Source organism: Ochotona curzoniae, unplaced genomic scaffold (genome assembly GCF_017591425.1).
Source record: "Ochotona curzoniae isolate NIBS_2020 unplaced genomic scaffold, NIBS_Ocur_1.0 contig_2210, whole genome shotgun sequence".
Lineage (NCBI taxonomy): Eukaryota > Metazoa > Chordata > Mammalia > Lagomorpha > Ochotonidae > Ochotona > Ochotona curzoniae.
Genome location: NW_024465369.1, coordinates 30,386,759 through 30,408,753, shown reverse-complemented (window position 1 = coordinate 30,408,753; position 21,995 = coordinate 30,386,759). Strand labels below are relative to the sequence as shown.

Below are 21,995 nucleotides of genomic sequence, written 5' to 3'. Positions count from 1 at the left end.
TCTCCCAAACGTGCAGCAGGCATTCAAGTGTTCCCAGTATTCCAGCCATCATTCATTGCTTTCCTGGTATGTTAGCAGGAAACTGGATCAGAAGCAGACAATCTAATACCAGCTGGAAGCTTTGTCTCATCTCCAACTGTAAGAGAACCCTGCCTGCCAATCATGAAACTGTGGTTTCAAAATATTGAGCATAATAACCCAAATTTCTTTCTTTTTTATTGTAATCAGAAAACAAATGTAGAGGTGAGTGCTGCAGCAGATAAGGAATCTATCTTCTTCCTAATACAAAAACCTGGCTCAAGTCACTGGGTGTCTGCCACGTAGGTAAAAGATCCAACGGAGTTCTGGGCTCCTGGCTTTGCTTTGACTCAGACCTGCCTTTTAGAGGCTTTCGAGGAGTGAATCAGCAAACAGAGGATCTTTCTACACCTCTCCACCTTTCAAATAAATAAAAAGCAAATAGTAAAATGTTTGAAGGAGAACACAAGTCAAACCCATAAATTTATTTTTAAAAACAGGACATTGTTTCATGTTACTTTTTACATTTTCTTAGGCATCAAAAAGTTACTAAAAGTTGAGCTGAAAGCTATTGGCTACCCTTCTATGTGAATTTACAATAAATTTCTTCCCTAAGACATGTGAGTGAATCACAGAACAGCTGGTAACCAGGACTCGGTGCCAAAAAATAAAGAAGACTCCTTTGCCAATCAGGGGATTCACTCACCCACTTGAGATCTGAACACTGAGTTGCTTCTGAGAGAGGGGGAGAGATGACAGGGAAGCAATGGAAAATTGGGATCCAGAAATTAAAGGAGAGAGAAACTGTGGTCCTGATGGTCACTAGTAGCTAGCCCTCAGCCTAATCTTGCAGAACTTAATACTGTCTCTGCAGAACTTAACATTGTCCCAGCTGTGGCATGAGGGAGAGACAATGCTTGGTTTACACACTGACAGACCTGCTTGCAGCTTTCAACCCCAAAGCTGAAGGCTAGCTGCTTGCTCCTTGGGCAACCTCAAAGCAACTGGAATTTCATAGCACTTCCCTCTTTAGACACCAAGTCCACTCGCATGTCAGTTTCACAAGCCCAAATCTCTCACAAACCACAGCTACCTAACATTAGCCCAAGCAAGCTTCACACAATGCACAACTCAACACAACCATGAGCATAAACCACAGACACAGAAAACCACTCGGCTGCCAGAATCCGCCTTAGAAATAAACGTTGGGTTAACAATCAACACCTGCATATCTATTTTTGTTCTCTTCCCCAGTCCCCTTCCCATTCTGCAAGCAGCCATTTCAATGTGGGTGCTTCACACACTAGCCTGAACAGTTGCTGGGCAGAAAGTAGGAAAAAAGAAGTGCATCTTCTCAGGAGCACAGCTACCACATTAGCTCAACAAGAACAGGCCAGGCGCAATGCACTCAGAACATCAGCAAGGCGCAATGCACTCACGGCCCGGCACATCAGCACGGGCACGCCACCCTCGGGAGCTCCAAGCCACACTGAGCAAAGGGGATCCCTAGAGTCACCTGGAAAAAAAAATCCATGGAGTGCAGTGCATGGATAAGATGGGGGAGGAGGCAGTGCACCTCGCTTACCAGAGAACTGCTTGCAGAAACCACCTTAAGTCACACTTCTGGAAAGGCAGAGCAGCTGTTTTGATTGTAAAATACTCTTGGCTGGTAACCAACCACTCCTGCTTTCATGGACAATGGTCATTCACCAGGAGCAAGGCTGGTGGTTCCCTGGCAGCCAGGTTCTGCTAGGACATGAGTGGCTGGCACAGAGCAAGTCACTGCCTGCCAGGCTCCAGCAGCTCAGTACGCGACACGGCAAGCAGGGCATTTCCACTTCTTCCAGTCATTTCTCCAAGTGCAGTCTTGAGATTGTTTGAGCTCTGACACAGTGAGGGGCAGCTGGTGCTCCAGGGATGCTGCTGGGAGCAGTTTGCCCTGATGGAGATGAGTGTTATCAATTCTGTTGAACACCAGCACCACATGGTGCTAATACGAGAGTAGCCCAACCTTTAGTCAATATTATCGTTTTGTACAGTAATACACTCCTGTCCATGTACCCCTGGCACTCTGTCCCCCAGCACTACCTCCCACTTCCAAACATCACTGTTGTCTGACCCATGGAGTTTTGAATGAGTATGTTTCCATTTCCTTTCTAACAACAAAGTCTGTGACTGTTAGAATCAAGATTGCTTTATGCAGAGACAATTCTTTAGTAATTTGTCATTCTACAGACTGTGGTTTCACCTTTGCCTTACTTCCTCTTTTAAAAGACAACCACACTAAAATACCTTCGATCAATGACTCAAAAAAAGATTTTAAAAATTCACAAATTATGTTACACTGTGCACAGCTGCGTTTAAATCAGGTGCATTCAACCCCTTTGAACTGAATTGGTCCCAGTTGGGTTAGCTATAGCCATGCCAATGGAAGCTCAGGTTCCAGGTTATACAGGTGCATTTCTCCTGAATAAGGAAAATTAATAAATACAAAATTTTCAGCTTTTTTCATTTTTTAAAAAGATTTGTTTATTTTTGTATTTGAAGAGAGGGTAGGTATAATGAGAGAGAGAGAAAGAATATCTTTCACTGGTTGGTTCATTCCTCAAATGGCTATAACAGGCAAGTCTCAACCAAAATCAGGAGGCCAAAATCAGGAGCCAGGAAACTCCAACCTGGTCACCATATGGTTGGCATGAAGTTTAGGGCTGGTGCCATGACCTGCTGCCTTCCATGTGCACGAGGAGGAAGCTTGCTAGAAGCAGAGTAGCCAGGACCCCAATCAGCACCCCAATATGGCAGGCCAGCATTGAAGACTTAAGCCTGACTAACTGCATCACAACACCAGTCCCATCTTAGCTAATTTCGAAGGACTGCATTTTCACAAACATAATTCCAATGCTGTTATATGGAATATATTTTTTCTTCAGAATCAAATTATAATAATCCATAAGCTTAAAATTCCAAAAGAAATCAATAAATGTGCCTCTTAAGGCCTTTCTATGTCTAAGAGGCTCTCATTAGGAAAACTTCCTGAGCTGTCTTGTTAAAGCACAATCCTAGAAAACTATGATTTGAGTATAAGCTAGGCAAGGCCAAGTTCTTCACTGAGATGCTACGGTTGTTTTTTTTTGTCCATCATAACTGGTAGAATCAGAATCTCTTGGAAGAAAAATACAGGAGAGAGGAGAGGAGAGAATAAGGAAAACAGACCCCCAAATGACTATAGTGAAAACCCTCACCAGTGAAAAGGGGGTCGGTCACTCAGGAATCATCCATGTGTTCGTGATAGAAGGTAATGGCAGCCAAGTCTCACTTATGCAAATCACAGTTTCCAACACACAGAGAGAATGGTATTATGGTCGTATGTTTGTGTGTCTTGAATAAACCTGAAAAGCAAGTCACATTACCAAGATGAGCTAGACATTTCCCTAAACACGGCAAACACGAGCTCACTGAGACCTAGCGGAAGCCCAGTGGGTTTCAGAAAGCAATGCGGGGAGGTTGGCAGAGGAGCTCAACAGGCTAATCCTCCACCTGCAAGTGCCAGAATCCAATTTGTGTGCCAGTTCATGTCACAGCTGCTCTACTTCCTACTGATCCAGCTCCACTTATAGCCCAGGAAAGCAGCAGAGAATGGCCCAAGCTATAGGGATGCTGTACTCACATGGCAAACCCAGAAGGCAGCCCTGGCTTACAGATCCTGGCTTCAAATTGGCTCAGGGAGTGAACCAACAGATAGATGCTTCTATCTCTCCTTCTCTCTGCTTTTCTTCCTTTCTAATGGAAAAATAAATAAGTGTTAAGGAAAAAATTAAAAGAAATAAAAAAAGAAACTCATCTTGGGGAGGCTGGTACAAAATACTAGCTGGTCCCTGGCGTACAATTCACCTCAGTATTGACAGCTGAGAAGGAAAGTTTCAGAGACACACTCCTCCCTGAACAAGTGCAGCACTGAGCAGATGAGGGCATGAAGGCCCGTGTGAAACAGTAAATATTTACTTTTCAATAAAACAAGTAAATCCTCCAGTTCCAGGGTCAGATACAAAAGCAGGTCCCATTGCCTCCACATGCTTCATCCTCTCCCCAAACCACACGCTCCCCATACTCCCCACACACAGATACAGAACATTAAATCACATTACACGTCATTACTTCTCAAGTGGTACTTAACTATAGTTTCAGTTGCTTTCTAAACAGTGTGTATTTTTAAGAACCCAGTATTCCAGAGCCCTTTTTCATTTTTTTCCTGGGTCCTCTAATACTACAAAAATAGGTATATTCCCCATTTTACAAGCAAGGGAACAAATTTCAAATAATATGTGGTCTTCTATTAAGGCAACACTGATAAACGGCAGTATTTGGACTTAAATTCAAATTCTGGAATCTTTCTGATATTCTATCCACATTCCTCTTAATTCTAGTTAGGAATCTACATTTCTAGTTAATTGCAATAAATGTACAAACAGTAAAAATTTAAGTACACTGTCATCAAGTCTACTCACTCAACAATATACACATATCTACTGACACACAAAGCCTTCATATTTTCCTAATCATTAATGGCTTAAGTGATTGATTCTCAATTTCTTTTACTCAAGCTATCATGTCCAAAACTTTCACTCTTCTTAAACCACCAACTTATATAATTTTGCCTTGAAACACTGATCTATCAAAGCCAGATACACAGGGCCACTGTAATGGTGTAGCAAGCTAATCCTCCACCTGCAAGCACTAGCAGCCCACGTGGGTACCAGTTTGTATCCTGGCTGCTCCACTTCTGATCCAGCTCTCTGCTTATGGCCTGCCAAAGCAGCAGAGGACTGCCCAAGGCCTGGGGCCCCTGCACCCATGTGGGAGACCCAGAAGAAACTCCTGCTCCCCAGCTTTGGATCAGCTCACCTTCAGCTGTTACAGCCATTTGGGGAATGAACGAGCAGATGGAAGACTTCTCTTCTGTCTGTCCTTCTCTGTAAAAATATGCCTTTGAAATAGAAATATATTGTTCTATAAAAGCTAAATACAAGGCATCACTTAGACTAGCTGGAAGCTTTTACTATAATATTTGCCAAATAGTGTCCCTGGACAAAATTTTAGATGCTTTTATTTTATTTAGATACTCTAAACTCTTTGCCGTATCTCTTCTCCCAAGATTCTCCTATGTCATTAATGGATCTGTACCATGGATGGATGGGAGGAGGATCAGATGCATGGATGAATGAGTAGGTGGAAAGAGACTGATGGACAGAGAAAAAGGAGGAAGGAGGGGATTGCGGGAGAATGGAGAGGGAAGACAGAAAGGGGAGAGGGAGGAAAGGAGTGTGGCAGGAAAGGGGAAAAGGAAGGAACAAGGGAGGAAAACAGATGGAAGAGAAAAAGAAGGAAAACAGTCTCAATCATAGCTTTGTGACAGCAACAACTGCTTTGTAACCTGAAAACCTCGAAGACATGACATTTATACAGACAATGTCTAGTCACAAACCAAAGTTATCCCCAGGTCACTGTGTACAAAAGGAAAAGGAAGGAATGTATTCCTCCTGCAATTAAGAAACATTTGTGTATTTCTAATTCCACCCTTACAAAAACAACCCCTACAATTCAATTCTACGGTAATTAAATGCAAAAGTAGGAATAGGATGCAAGAATGGCCTAAAAGAGGTCCATTTTAATGGCCAGTAACCATAAACAAATAAGAAAACTCTATCCTTCTTTTGCAAATGAAATGAAATTTTAAATGTGTTTCAAAACCTTCTATTCTCTTATGTACTTGCTAACGTTTAGGATTGGATTGCATAATATGAGGGGGAAAATCTAGTTAAAATACTTAAGTCATTTGCTTACGAAATGCATGAAAAATCAAAGTGAAAGACAGAGAAGAAGGTCAGTACTGACTTTAACACTCCAAAGCCTCACAGGATTTACCTGTGACTGTACCACCTGCCTTAGCATTTTTTTAAAGATTTCTTTTGATTTATGTATTTAAAAAACAGAGTGACAGAAAGGCGACAGGGGTGAGAGAGAGGGACAGAAAGAGACACCTTCCATATGCAGTACTCCCCAAATGGCCACAACAACTGGGCTAGCAAAAGATGAAATTAGGAACCCAGAATTACATCCTGTCTTCGATGTGGCTGCTCAGGACCCAAATATTGAAGCAACAGCTGCTGCTTTCCCAGGTGCATTCATTATAAGATGGATGGGAACTTAAGCAGTATGGAATGGTACCTCCTCTCCAGTACGGAACGCCATATTACTGGTGGTGTCTTTTTTTTTTTTTAAAGATTTATTTTATTTTTATTGGAAAGGCGGATATACAGAGAGGAGAGACAGAGAGGAAGATCTTCCGTCCAGTGATTCACTCCCCAAGTGAGCGCAATGGTCGATGCTATGCCGATCTGAAGCCAGGAGCCTCTTCCGGGTCTCCCACGCGGGTGCAGGGTCCCAAAGCTTTGGGCCGTCCTCGACTGCTTTCCCGGGCCACAGGCGGGGAGCTGGATGGGAAGAGGGGCCGCTGGGATTAGAACCAGCGCCCATATGGGATCCCGGGCATGCAAGGTGAGGACCTTAACCACTGCGCCACCGCTCCGGGCCCTGGTGGTGTCTTAAATCACTTCACTACAGCTAGCTGACCTGACTTTAGAATTTTATCTTTTTACCCTGGTTTGTTTTAAATGGATCATGCACCCATCAGGATGCCTTTATTTTAAACCTAGGAATCATTTGGAACTATAGAACTTGCCTTTTTGAAAGATGTGCTCTCCTTTCCTCTGTGTTCCAACTTACTGGTATCAAGTTGCCTCATGAATAAATGAGCTTGAAGTAAGCTGTTCAGTGCAAGTGCTCCAGCTTCCTATCACCTTTCCTCACCCAAGGAGATTCTGGAAGGATGAGGGGCTCTCCTACATACAAGGGGAAGCAAGCATTGTGAACAACCAAGATCAAGACAGCTGACTTTTTTGCTCCCATCTAGAAGAATGTCAAATTAGAAAATGAAACCAGTTATTCCTATTGGGTGATTTTAAAGTTCGAGAATTTCCCATAATAATTTTTTAATTCTGATGAAATGAAACTTAACATTCTGCCCATTTTTAGAAGTACAGCTCAGAGGACTGAGAACATTCAAATTGTGCTACCATTACCTCCACCCCTCTCCAGAAACCTTTTCATCTGGCAAAACGAAAACTGAAAATCAGCCTCACTTCCCACCTCCATCCCTGTCAGCCACTACTCTATTTCCTGTGTCTGAATCTAACGACTCAGGGTGCTTCGTGTAAGTGCAATCACACAATGCTTGCCTCCTTGTATCTGGCATATTAGTGTCATGTCTCAAAGGTTCTTCTATGGTGTAGCAGAATAGTCCCCCTTTTCAATCTGCTACAGTATTCCATTGCACATCTATATATCGACTGATTTGTTCATTTATAGCCGATGAATCCTTGAGTTGCTTCAAGGTGTCATGAATAGTGTTGCTCTGAGCGTAAGGATACAGGTATCTCTTTAAGACTCTGATCTCAATTATTTGGAGCATATATCTAGACCTGGAACTGCCATATCGCCCAAACTGTTTTCCATATCTTGCATTTCAACAGTGAATTAAGGTTCCAATTTCTCCAAACCCTTACCAACACTTGTTATTTTGTTTATTGTGCTACAGCAGCATTCTAATAGATGCCAAGTTGTCTCTTGTCATGGTTTGATCTGCATTTCCGGCTAGTCTGGTAAGTCACCTTGAATCAAAAGTTCAGAAAGACAATAGAAAGGACTTTGGGCTTTATTCCTGAGCTTCCCATCATAAAAACCTATTAATTCTTGATGCAACACAGTCCCTGTCTCACCATGAAAAGGTTAAGATAGATCACCTTCCTCAATATCTTAAACGCATCTCTTCCACTCTGCAGGGTCTGAAGTCTCCCCTGGTAATGATGACTTCAGTCGAAGGGAAAGGCAAAAAGCGAAGAGAAATAAGAATGGAAGCACGACCAGAGAAGCACCTTAGACAAAACCATTCTCCCTTAAAAAAAAAAGCCACTTCTTTTCCACACATATGATTAATAACTAAATAAAACTCCATCTCCTGATCCCAACAGGAAACTATGATCCAACAGAAAGTGAAACACAAATGATGATATATATTTGAAATGAATCATTATAAATAAGTTTAAAAATCCTCTGGCCAACAGTATGGCAATTGGTATCTACCAAGAGGTCTAAAATATTCATTCCCTGGGTTTTAGAAATGTTATTTCTAGAAAACATCATCAGGAATTAAAATATATATGCATAAAGTGAATATAGGCTAAATTTCCAAGAAAAAATATAGGACCAGAATGCCTGGGTTCAAGTCCTCACTCTGCTTCCAGTTCCATTTTCCTGCTAATGCACACCCTGGCAGGTAGCAGGTGACGGCTCCAGGAATTGAGTCCTTAAGAGATCACTCTCATGAGAGATCTGTTTGCAGTTCCAGGCTTCCGCCTGGCCCAGATCTGGCTATTGGAGGCATCAGGGAAACAAACCTGAAGGCGACAGATAGCGGACTGCATGTGTGTACAGGTTTGTGTCTCCTTTCGAATAAAATGAAAATAAATAAAACTAAAACTAAAGTTCCTAAAAATACTAAGTGACACAACTAGCTACTAACAGAATCTAGAAGGCCAATATTCTGACTCAAAAGTATTTAATGAATTAGTCAAAAGATTGGGGAAGGACAAGTTTAATTTGAGATTGTTGACATTACAAGATGTTAGTAACTAATGGCTCTAGAAAATCTGGTTTGAGGAGCAGTACAGTGGTCTATCAAGCTAATCCCCTGCCTGCAACTCTGACATCCCATGTGGGCACTGGTTCATGTCCCGGCTGTGCCACTTCTGACTGAGCTCTCTGCTTGTGACCTGGAAAGCCAGCAGAGGATGGATCAAATCCTTGGGTGCCTGTACTCATATGGGAGACCTGGAAGAAACTCCTGGTTCCCAGCTTCAAATCAGCTCAGCTCTGGTTGTTTCAGCCATTTGGGGAATGAACCAACAAATGAAAGACCTCTCACTGTGTCTCTCCTTTTTTAAAATCTGCCTTTCAATCAAAATAAGCAAAGATCTGGTTTTGCCTGATGGTGGAGGAAGAAGTATATACATACAATAAATACTAAAAACCTTCAATCTACAATATGAACATGGATGCCAGGGCTCACCAACAAGCTTTGATCCGGTGAGTGAAGGAAGGTACAGTGAGATCTGACATCACCATAGAGCTGGGATACTGATGGAAGAAATTCACCTAAACTCGCTTTTGTTGGTATGCTGCCTCCCTTTCCTATCATAGAAGATCAAGCACTTATGAAATACCTTAAAAAATGAGAAAGAAAATTCTATAGGAGAAAACTGCCTACCTCTGTCCACAGGGAATTTAGATCTCTTCATCAGAGAAGTAATAATAGAACATCCATGTTCATTCCGTAAGACAAGATCCCATTAAATCATTTGTGAGAGTTTAAAGTTATCTCATTAACCTCACATGCTCATTTAAGGTCTTTATCATTAAGCCTTTATACCCATAAGACAAAGCTTAAAAATAGCCAAACTACTGCATCTTTAAATATGCACCTTTGTTTTCGCTAGAAGAGGAAATTGCACTCAAGTCCGTCATTAAATATCATCTCTTGGGCCCAGTGCAGTAGCCTAGAGGCTAAAGTCCTTGCCTTGTAGACACCAGGAACCCATATAGGCACCAGTTCTAATCCGTGCAGCTCACTTTTCAACCAGCTTCCTATTTGTAGCCTGGGAAAGCAGTCAAGGACGATCCAATGCCTTGAGACCCTGCACCTGTGTGGGAGACCTGGAAGAAGCTCCTGGCTCCTAGCTTCGGATCTGCGCAGCTCTAGCCATTGTGGCCACTTGGGTAGTGAATCAATGGATGGAAGATCTTCCTCTCTGTGCTTCCTTCCCTCTGTATTTCTAACTTTCCAATAAAAACATAAAACAAACCTTTTATTTGAAAATTTCATCTCTTACATACCACATCTTTGATTTTAGGCTGTTTTCCTGCAAAACACTCACAAAACTAAATTTTCCTATTCCAGTGAGAAACTGTAGGGCACAACCTATTTGTAGACCCCAATTCTTGCTTCCAAACAGAAGCCTCCATCAAAGTAGATGTCCATAGCTCTAATCTGACTCACACCATCAGCTAACAAGTTAGCCAAGATACACTTACATGAGGGCTTTCAGTAAGTGCATAGAAAACATTTCTTAGGAAAAATTATATATGCATTTCAGTTTGGAAACTATCCTATTTTTAAATTCCACTTTTTCCCATAAAATTTTTGAAGTTCTGTTTTACAGCCTAATATTCAGCGCTGACTCCATTAAAAAAAAAAAAACCTCTTTTGTACGCAAATTGTTTCCAAATCCTCTTTAAATATATATGATACATTCACTTCAAGGTGCAGAGACACACGCTGCAGGAGCGAACTTCCCTGAGCCTCCACTTCTCCCTGGCAGTCATTCCGTGCTTCCACCAGCCCAGCCACCAGCTGCACCTCTGCCTCCTCCTCCTCTGTGCCCTCTGCTTTTCCCTCTCCTCTTTCCTCATTTTTACCTTCCTTGCTCTCCACTCTGTCAAAGGCCCATAGAGGATCAGGGCTTCAGATATTAATCAACACATCCATAGGAAAATGCCTCCTGGCCAGTTTCTGTCACTAACCCAACCAAGGCACTTTTGTTCCTTGAAGGCCTGAGGGCTGGAGTTCACTCCCGGCTGACGCAGCCCAAGGTGCAGTGTCGGTCTCAAGGCAGATGCTGCCCCTCACACAGCTCAGCATTTTGAGGGACATTCTGCTCTCCCCGCCCCCATCCCCACAAGAGGTGCCAGGTCTACTTTGAGGTCTACATGGAAAAGACCTAGAGGGAGACAGCCATTGTTTTCTCTTTACAATCTTTTTTTGCTGATGATTCCAAAATTCTCCAGCAACTATGGGACATACCTGAAACAGCCCAATTGATTCATCTGACACAAAACGCAATCAAGAAATCCAAGAAGCTGAACCACTGACTGGAATATTTTTATGGGGGAAGATAGCTCTTTATTCTCAGCGATGTATTTCTACCTGTCAAAGCATGACACTGCGGGCCCCGCACGGTAGCCTAGTGGCTAAAGTCCTCACCTTGCATGTGCTGTGATATCATATGGGCACCGGTTTTAATCCTGACAGCCTTGCTTCCCATCCAGCTCCCTGCCTGTGGCCTGGGAAAGCAGCAGAGGACGGCCCAAAGCTTTGGGACCCTGCACCCATGTGGCAGACCCAGAAGAGGCTCGTGCCTCCAGGCTTTGATGGGCACAGCTCTGGCCATTGCAGCTACCTCAGGAGTGAATCAGTGGACAGAGAATCTTCCTCCTCCTCTCTGTGTATCTGACTTTCCAATAAAAATAAAAATAAATCTTTCTAAAAAGCAAAAACAAACAAACAAACAAAACATGACACTGTGCCAGCCTCAAAGTCTCATGGGATAATAATTTAGCCATGAACAGAGAAGACTCACAGGAATTAAAGAATCGAGAGGAAGTTTGCTAAACTCCATTGCTTTGCTGTATAAGTGAGAAAATAAGTGAAGATAAACTGGGCTTCTCCAGAAGTGAGCTGTGACTCACACTCCAGGGCTACTATTCCCCATCAGCACATTCTGCACCCCCCTCCAAGACTACAAGGAGAGAAAACGGCATGAAATGTACCTTTTAGAGCAGAAAGCCAAAGAATTTCCACTTTCAAACATGGATTCGGCTAAACCTTAACTGCACACTAATGAATACTACAACAAAACACCTTTGCAAAAGTAAGGTCAGAGGCAGCATTTATCATTCCTGAGCTTTGGTGCCTAAACAGGCATCACAATCAACAAAAGTCATCAGGTGACAATGCTACATTATTCAACAGAATAGTATTCTTTGTCCTCAACTCAGCATCAAGACAGTATATACTACAAATTTCATTCTGGGAAAAAACCTATCTGGATGCATTTCTAAAAACAATACACAGTTCCTTCTGTCAAACAAGTACTACCTAGAAAGGCCTTTGTGGACCCTACCCCGCATTACATGCAGATTTCAAGTAATCAAACAAACTACCCTGCTTTCAGCTATTCAGACTGAGCCAGAAGTTACTGGCTTTAGGCTGCTCTGTCTTTCACCAGCCATGCTGAGCTTCCATATTGCTGTCCATATGGTGCTATAAAGTGGCATGTTCTGGCCACAAGTGCCTCCACTGTCACCCAACTAGGGGCATGAAAAAAAAAAAGACTATTCAAATGGGCAAAGCCAATTCGGGTAACTTAATGTTTGTCTTCATAGAAAGAGAAATACATAAAACTAAGAAAGTACAACTTTACATTCACCATCTTAACCTCAACAAAATCTTTACAAACCTCATGCACTGGAAAATAAAGGCAGAGCTGGTGTTATGACGTCGTGAGTACAGCCACAGTCTAAAGCAACACTTACATCACATATGGACACCTGTTTAAGTCCCAGCCAATATATTTATGATCTATCTTCCTTCTGTTGTACCTGGGAGAGCAGCAAAAGATGGCCCAAACCCTTGGACCCCTACACCCATGGGGCAGACCCAGAAGTAGCTCCTACTTCTGACTTTAGACTGGCCCACTTCCAGCCATTGCAGCCATCTGAGGAGTGAACCAGCAGATGGAAAATCTCTTTCTCTATTTCTCCCTCTCTGTGATTCTCTTTCAAATAAATAAACAAATCTCTTTAAAAAAAAGGATCAATAATCAGTTCCTCACATGTTCTCAAATTTGAAATGCTGATGACAATAGAAGCACAAAAGGACCAGAATACATTTAATTTTACAAAGTGATTCACAGTAGGTTTCTCTAAATCATATTATACATTACATAATACTGCAAAAGGTAAGCAATAAAAACCAGGGACCCTGAACAAGAATTGCTTGGTGACAACAATAGTGGTGGGATTCTGTCATGTCCATTCAGGTCCTTGATAGATGCTACTGAGATCCAGGTCCTAGGCTGGATCCTAGAATGTGTCATTAGGGTTTGAAAAGAGGAACAAGATACAGACTTCCTTATCGCATATGCCACCACACCTAGGGATTTTCAGAGAATGTAGAAATTCTGTCCAAAATGATGGAAGCAGAACTGTCAGAATGACAGGACAAAACTGAGTAGGCACTCTTCTAAAAGCAGCATCGTGGAGTGTATGCCCCGTACAGGGTCACGGCTGTAAGCATGATTCACAGGCCCATCCCATACAGCCTATGAAGTTGCATCTACCCCAATCAATGAAACGGCATGAAGGAGACCCACCAATTAGCTCTTCACTGCTACTGGGCGACAACTGAAAGCAGCTGACCCCTTTATGTACAACGCAAGTCAAATCAAAGAAACAGGCAATAAAGAAAAAAAAATCACCCATTTATCAACTGTTCAGTGTTTAGCTTCTAAAATGCACAAAGTATAAAGCCACCAACATGCTCTAATAAGTTTTTTTTTCTTCTTTTTTCCCAACTAATAAGCATGCCTAGAATCAAAACAGAGAAGAAAGATGCCAGGAAAATGCAGCTTCTTCACACAGGTCATTAGCTGACATGTTGCTGTTCTCCAAAATACTTCTCTCAAATGCATTAGCGTTCTAAAGCCCGGCCCAAACAGATCCACTTGAAGCCATCAGTCACTGGGCAGTCGTGGGTGGAACTCCTATTACGTGCCCTTCCTCGGAGTGTGTTTGCCATTGGACAGACGGCAAGGTCAGACAGGAGCTCACATTTTCTGTAAGGAAATGTTTGCTCTAGGAGCAACCCTAAACCTGCAAACACACCCACTTTTCCACAATAGTCCTGGCATTGGACAGGATCAAAGACCTATCTGCATGGGATTCCAATCAGTGTAACACAGAAGGTCTATAAAACTTCCTCTGCGGACGCCCATTTGTGCATGGCAACAGCTGACTTAGTGCTCAAGCAACAATATTATCCATTGAAAAACACACCTTCCTTAAACAACCGGGCACTTTTTGTTCCCATGAAGCTTTGTTGCCACTTCCAGTCCCCAGAACCCCCCCCCAAAAGATATCAACAGATACACCCTGCCATCTTTGATAGTGGTTCGGAACAGAAAGAAACAGCACGGAAGACAACTAAAAGCCTACAAAACAAAACCAAAGTGAGCTGGGGGCAGGGGAAGAGGCAGAACTAAAGTGAAAAATGGTTTCTCAACTCTGCAGTGTACGCAGAGTACGGCAGTCAGTGACTGTGGAAGAATTGGGGATGGGAAAGAAAGGATGAGAGGGTGATGTTTTCAGTTGTGAGAAGTGCATGCTGCTGACTCGGCTGTGTTTCAATAACACTCGGAGAACACAGGACAGACGACATCTAGTTTAGTGGCCAGGGGTGATTCAATGAGAGTCACACAAGTTCATGGGTGACACAATGGAGATTCTAACCAAAAAAAAAAAAATCGAGAATTATGCAATTATGTGACAATTCTCTAATTTTTGTTTTTAGTTCTTAAGGAAGTTTGTACCTGCATTATCAATTTACTATCACCGTTCTATAGGATGTGTACCCCTCCTGTCAAACTCAGTTTTTATAAAGAACCCGCTAATGACCTGCAACGCAATAGTCACCCCTTTCTCGGGACTATGGGCCTGGCAGTCAGTCAGTGAAAATCAAATAGTGACCAGAAGCCAAGGAATCCCCGGAGGGATACTGGGCGAAGCCCGGTGCCGGCAACCCGCGCGCTGGAGCGTACGGGTGGGAAGCGTGTGCGGTTCCTCCGCCTTCGGGCCGTGCGTCCTGAAGGTTCCTGGCTGTCAGGTGGGTGGCGGGGCGCTCGGGCAGGGAAGCCCAGCCCGGCAGCGCCGCGCCGCGCCGGTGCAGAGGGGTGAACCCCGCAGAGCGCCGCGCGTCCCGCGGCCGGCCGCCGCTCATCTTTGTTCGCCGGCCCTCTCCTCCAAGAGAACCGCCCGGGCCCAGGAGGAGTGCCCGGGGCCACGCGAACCCCTCACAGTCCCCGCTTGGCGCTCCGGCGGAAGTCGGGGCGGAGGGTTAAAACAGACCCTCTTGGGTTCCCAGAGCGCGGCAGAGGGGTCGACAACCCTTCCCCGAGCGTAAAAGGGGACGGCGTGAAGGGCCGAGGGCGCGGGGGCGTGCGCCAGAGAGCACGCGAGTGTGCGTGTGCGCGCGCGAGTGTGTGTGTGAGAGAGAGAAAGAGAGCGCAAGAGCGAGCGAGCGAGCGCAGGGGGAGGGGAAGAGGTGCTCCAGCCTTTCTTACCTCTCGAAGATGAGCCGCACCATGAAGATGCAGAAGGCCAGAGGAAAGGCGAGATAGAGATCCTCAGCCTGAGGAAAGGTGGCTTCCTCCGTGTTCTTCAGGTCCGCCCAGGTGACATTGTGCGGGAGCCAAAACCTTTCGTTCCAGAACCAGGCTAAGATCCCTGCCATCTTGCTTTGTCCACTCTTGTCCAGCCGCGGTCCGCCGAGCTCTCTGCAGCGCAGGGCGCCCAGGGATGCGCGCCGCGTTGGCCCCGAGCCGCTGCCGCTGCTGCCGCCGCCTCCTCTGCGGCCGCTGCTCTCGAAGGCTCGCGGCGAGTCCTGGTTCTCTCCTCCCTCTGGCCGGGCTGGGAAGAGAGGCCGCCTCGCCCGTCACATGGCAGCCCAGGCCGCTCGCCCTGATTGGCTCGTGCTCGCGTCAAGCAGCGAGGCACACGCGGCCAGCTCGCCCACGCCCGGGGAGTAGGGCGCAGCTGCTGCGCCTGGGCGCAGGGGCACCGCTCCAGGGAGTGCTGTCCGCTCCGCACTGTTGGCGCTCTTGCTTTGCGCTTAGGACTGCAACTGGAACAGGACCGTAAGTCTGCCCCCAGAATCTCCCCACTCTAACAACGCCCCCCCCCCACGCACACCGGCATGCTTGAACATGCTCAAAACTCCCACTCCTGCTTCCCTCCAACACACACACACACACACACACACACATACACACACGTTTGCACAGACTCAAAACTCGCACTCCTGCCCCAGTGGAGTTTCAGGGCTCTGGTGGCCAGGAGGAGAAAAGAAAGCAGGTGGGGGCCTGGGCTGAGTGTCACCGTCAGTCTTGCTGTGAGAAAAAGCAGCAAAAGCAGAAGTAGGGACCGCAGAGGCAAAAGAGGAAGAAATGGGAAGGAAAGGTCTCCCACTCCAGTGCGTGGAAAGTAGGGTGAAAAATCAGGAAATGGGCGGATTGATTTGGCAAGCACCCCTGCCTCAGACTATGCCCGTCTTTCCCACATCTGCGACCTTCTGGCCTCAGCACCCAGTGCTTATCATCCACTCTATTTTGCATTTTAAAAATGAAGAAGGTACTTCATTGTTCTGGTTATTATTACCATTAGATGATGTTGATGCTGTGGGGATAACTGCCGCATTCTGTGAAACTGCCCCTACTCAGCTCTCCTCTTCAGAATACCACCAGCTCCCATTCTGGCTCCCATCCTGCACTCTGTGCCTGCTCCTTAGTTACACCTTTTGATTCTAAACCCCAAGGGATGAGTCCTGTGAGGCCTAGCCCAAGCACCCTCACTCCCACAGTCTTTCCCCACATGTGGATTAGTGCAGTGGTCCATTTTGTCCATTCCATTTTCTCATATTCATTCATTGTCTGCTTGATTCTAGCAGCAAGTGCCAGTAGAACTTTCTACTGAGTGTGTAAATTGGGCACACCCACCATCCCACACAGACACAGTTTTTCATTTCTCCACCTAAACCTCCCCTTTCAACTCCTGGTTACCACTCTTTTAAAAGCAGAATGGCCTATACTGCTGCATTCACTTTCTTCCCCTCTCCCTATTGTCTTTGAAGTTGCATTTGGACTTTTGCCTTCTCCTCTGCACAATGGAAATGCTTGGGGTCATCAGTGATCCAGTGCTAAACACAGAGGTCCATTCTTGTCTTAGGCTGTTTCAGGCTGCTCTCTGTGGAAATGCATGTGTCACACCTGTGGAAGCTGAGACATCCAAAGCCAAGGTGCTGCCAAATTCCATGTCTGGTGTGGTCCCAGCTCCTGGCCAACAGGGAACTGCTTTCTCCTTGTGTCTTCACTTGCCAGAGATCAAAGAGACGTTGCAGCCTACTTGCATCTTCTTCCAGAAGCACCATCCCATTTAAAAGGGCTCTTTCCTTTGAGCAAATTACTTCCCAATCTCCAGTAGCATCCCTTTTCAGGTTAGGATTTCAACATAGGATTTGGGGAGGACACAGACATTTCTGAACACCTCTATCCGTAGCATTTGGCCCCATTTTTCAGTTCTGTCTCTTGGTACAGTCTTGGCCTGCCTTCCAGACACAACTGTCTTCTGGTTTTCTCCTCTTCCTGGTCCTTAAAACCAGGAGAAGTTTGGAAGCCAGTATTTTGTCCTTTGCATCTTTCTGTGTATGTACTCACTCACTTGGTGAGGTTATCCAGTGTTGTGGCTTTTTTTGCTATATGCAGAGTATTCCAAAAGTTCAGAAAAGGAGGAATGTTGTGAAAGAAGTGTTCATAGATTTCATTTCCATTTTGCACCAAAATGGACTTATTTTTCAATTTTAGTTTCCCATGAACCTTTTGAAATGCCTTCACATTAATAACTCCCAGATGCATATTTCCAGTCATGAACTTCTCCGTGAACTTGTGACTCCAACTCCACAACCAGTTGAACAACTCCAATTGAATGTCAAAAATCCATCCTGTGTCTAGACTACTAGTCTTCTTCCTAGAAGGTCTTCCCACAGACTTGACTTAGGCCAAAATCATGATGTCATCCTCCCCCGCTTTAATGAATACTTCCTTTCTAATCTATCATATTCATAGCTGTCTTTAATCCACCGTTTCACCATCTCTCACCACCTCTTCCATTACCATGTTAGTCCAGTCAACATTTCTCACTTATGCTATCCCAGTACCCTCCTAAGCCCCAGTTTCAAGCCTTCTTCCTTTACCATCCATTTTCAGCCAGGGTGATCCTGTTGAGATTTCACATCACTGTCTGAATCCATGCTTCCAGCCTGTCCCTCCCCAGATGGAAGCCAAAGCCATTATGATGTCCTGATACTTGCTTCCATATTCACTCTCTGACCTCATGTTCTCTCCACTGTCTCTTCCTCTGCATGGTCCTGCTGACTTCTCTGCCCTTCCTGGGGCACTCCAGCCACGCCTCAGAGCCTTTACATTCACTTTCTTCTGTCCCTGAACCTCTTATTTCAAAGATGTGTCTGTCTGCTGTATTTTTAATGTCCTTTTCTCTTAATGAAGGTCTTCCATGACAACTCCTTTCATCACCTACCCCACTTTCTAAAGCAGAAATCAGTAAATGGAAAATGGAATTAAAGGGTATGTTTATTTGGTGCAAAAGCTTTACGAAATTCATGCAGTGTTTTGATGGTGCACATTTTCCCTAATTTTTTTGAAGTCCCCTTGTCTCTTTTGCTTATTTCTTTATTGTTCTCAAACATACTAAAATTTAAGCTTTAAAGGAGTAAAGCTGAACAAGTGTGTTCAATATCAATATTAGGTTAGGTTCATGTGAAGAACAGTACAGGCGAAAAGGAGGAAACTAGTCAATCAGAGGTAGGGGATGTTTCATTGAAGTGAGGCCTTATGGGGGAACACTTGTCCAGCTCACAGAAACAGCTGTTCATCTGGCAGATGTCTGGGCACCAACCACTTGCTTCTAGGCGGTGGAGAGTGGCTTATGAAGGCCTGTCTCCATGATGATGGCAAAGGCTTTATCATGATGGAGCCTGGTCTCCTGGGTCAGCCAGAACCTCCCAGTGGCTGCTCTGGTTTCTCATGTCACTCCCTCAGGTGTGACTAGTTAGTACCTTGCCTTCTGCCCTGAGGCTTTTGTGCTTTCCAGCAGCTCCTTCTGTGCCCCACACCCTCCTGCAGTAGTGCTGATGAGTTCACGCCCTTAGGCCTGAGCTTTGATCATGGAAAGTGGAAACCAGTTCCCTTCCTTCCCTTACTCCTTGGATACACAGAATAGCTCCAAACAGCCTCTCTAAAAGTACCCTGCCTTGCTATTCAGATTATTTCAAAGCTGTGGCTAGCACAGTAACTCACCCCCTTGGATTTTTGTTCTCCTTCCTTCTCTGCCTCACTCTCCTACCCTCTCACTCCTGCTTTCCCAACACTGTAATTGCCTGAAACATTTTTTTTCCTAATGAAACCCACCAATAGCAGAGTAAAGGACAGTGTTGATCTCCCAGTCACTGAAAAAGGTGATGAGATTTCAGGATTTTAAAAAAATTATTCTTCTAAATGTTATTAACATGAAATTCCTATTCATCCTATGGAATATAGTACAATATTTCTTTTTCTATAGTACAATATTTCAGAACATATACACAACATAACCAATAAGATCAGAAACATTTTTGACAGATGAATTTAACTGACAATGGAAGGAGAGTTTAGTTCTTGTCTGAGAATCTTGCACATGCCATTTAGGCTCTAAGACTATACTAACACACTCTATTGTTTAGGTGTGTAACGGTGGTACCTTCACTTGCTCTGCTACCTGACTGTCATACAGCGCCCATGAGATAATATGTGGGAAAGAGCTTTTAAACTACTCCCTTCTATGCCCATGTGCCACCAGTAAATGTCAATTCTTTCATCTCTCTAGCATATTTCCTTCAGATAATGGTCCTTTCTACCAAATGATTGTCCCAGAAATACAGTAGAATCAAATATCATTTCACATGTGACTGCTTTTTGTTAACTCAAGCACTGGATCAAGATAGCAATGGAAGTCCATCTTCGGGCTTTGGAGATTGGGTCAAGGCAATCTTCCTCTGGATATTTGAATTCAAGGCTTTCGAAATCAGAAGCTCCTGACTCCCTTGCTTCATTCAACAGCTAGAAAAACAGAAGCTGGTATACCACAACAGAAAGAAGTGCAACTGATATTTAGAATTAAGGAAGCATCAGAGAAACATACGAAGGCCTGCTAGCCATTTGAGCACTAGCTTCCTCAGGTTGTCAGCGGGCGGGGCTCATGGCCTTTTCATCTGTTGGATTCATAAAACCACTGGTTTATATTCATAAAGATTCCCCTTTGGTCTGTGTTGCTGTTATTTTTATTAATAAAGTAGGCCCACTTTTAAAGATATTATTCTAAAAGGACATGTTTTTACCACTGTGCAGACCTCAGCCCAGGCCCAGGACCTGAGATCAGAGAAAAAACATAGCACAGAACACCTCCCAAGGAAGTCACTTTATGCCTTACTAAGGAAAGACTCCAACTGTTGTCCCAGAACTCCAGAAGACACAATCACACATTGGAGTGCTATGTGGCTCAGTAACATAGTGCATATTTGGATGGCAGATGGAAGAGACCTGGGAGCTGGAAGCTATCAACAGCACTGAGCTTTATTTCACATTCTCAAATGCATACCTAGTGCTTAGTGTGCCACATACAACAGAGTTCACATTGCAAGAAATCGCCACTTCTTGGATGCAGCCAGGCATTTAGAAGGATTTCCACTATGAGTTGCATAACATAAAATTATAATACTTGTTCTACAAAAAGAACATGAAATCTATTTGGGGAGAAGGATGTGCTCAGATCAAAACCCAGATGGAAATACATGCCAGCACCATTCCAAATGGCACTAAACAGTGGATGACAAGTGCCTGGGTTCTGCAGACAGCAAGGGCTTCCTGCTCAGAGAAGAAGACATTCTGTTTTCATGAGGTCACAGGAACTTCAAGGGAAGAGAAAGAAATAGGATCAGACAATTTGTATCTATTAATTTTCTGCTTTTTAATTTTGTGTTGTTCTTTTTAATTAAAAAGGCAGGGAGTCACACACAAAGAGAAACAAAGAGACTTGGAGCTGGCACATTGGCTCAACTGGCTAGTCCTCTAAGTACTGGCAACTCATGTAGGCACAAGTTCATTTCCCAGTTGCACCACTTCCCTTCCAGCTCCTTGCTTGTGGCCTGGAAAAGTAATAGAGGATGCCCCAATCCTTGGGTCTCTGCACCCAAGTGGAACACCCAGAGGAAACTCCTGGCTCCTGGCTCCTGGTTTCGGATCAACTCAGCTCTGGTTGTTGGAACCATTTGGGGAGTGAACCAGTGGATGGAAGCTCTTTCTCTCTGTATTTCCTTCTATCAGTAAAATCTGCCTTTTCAATTAAAAAATAGAACACACATATATATTACCGAGATGCCAAATTATGAGGGCCCTTTGGTAAGAGGCAAAGAAATACTCTTCTTATTTAGTGAAAACTACATTTTCTAACATACAAGCATCCCATAATGTGATGCATGGTACACAATATACACTCAACAATTGGAGGTTTCAAAAATACATACAAATATTTATTTGTTGCTTTAGAAACAAGATAGCTTTAAAATTAGCAGTCAATGTAAGCATTGATTTAAAAGCAATCTGGTGTTCACTAGAAATATCATAAACTATTACTAAACATTATTTCTGTAGTCATTCCTCCTAGGTATAAAAACATCTTGATGTGGTTAGCAAGTTGCCCTAAATCTACACTCATGTTCTATGGTTCAGGTCTCAGTCTCTTGGGTTTTCAAAGGGTTGCAGAAACTTTTTTCTCCACCAAAGGCATTTTGGATATTTATAACACCGTTTGCAAGTCAAGCAAAAATTACCAACCTAAAAACTAGACTGCAATAAAGTTCTTGAAGTTTGAGTCCTGCCTGCAGTTGCCAGAGCAAATGACTTCCTAGGCTTTATTTGACTCACAGGCCAGACATTTCCCTGTTATAGTGTTGGTGCAGTGGGAGGCAATGGTTTGGGTGAGATGCAAAGACTCATAGCATTACATTCCTTGTAATGTAAAGAAAAGGGAGTCAGTATATTGAAGTTACACCACTGAAGTGTGGCTGTTATCATGAGTAATCTGAGCCAGAGTTGAGTACACATCATTATAATTGCTGGAAATTCTCCAGCATGATTTGCTCC

The 21,995-nt window shown here is 44.0% G+C and overlaps 1 protein-coding gene across 2 annotated transcripts in view; it reads right to left on the bottom strand.

The window, feature by feature from the left end:
• CERS6 (ceramide synthase 6) overlaps nt 1-15,655 on the bottom strand; it is a 278,575-nt gene extending 262,920 nt beyond the window's left edge. For both annotated transcript variants that reach the window (XM_040971676.1, XM_040971677.1), the window contains exon 1: nt 15,309-15,655. In XM_040971676.1, the coding sequence (XP_040827610.1) occupies nt 15,309-15,478 (170 nt within the window). In that variant the 5' untranslated portion in view covers nt 15,479-15,655. The remainder of the gene's footprint in view (nt 1-15,308) is intronic.
• Between the last annotated feature and the right edge of the window lie 6,340 nt (nt 15,656-21,995).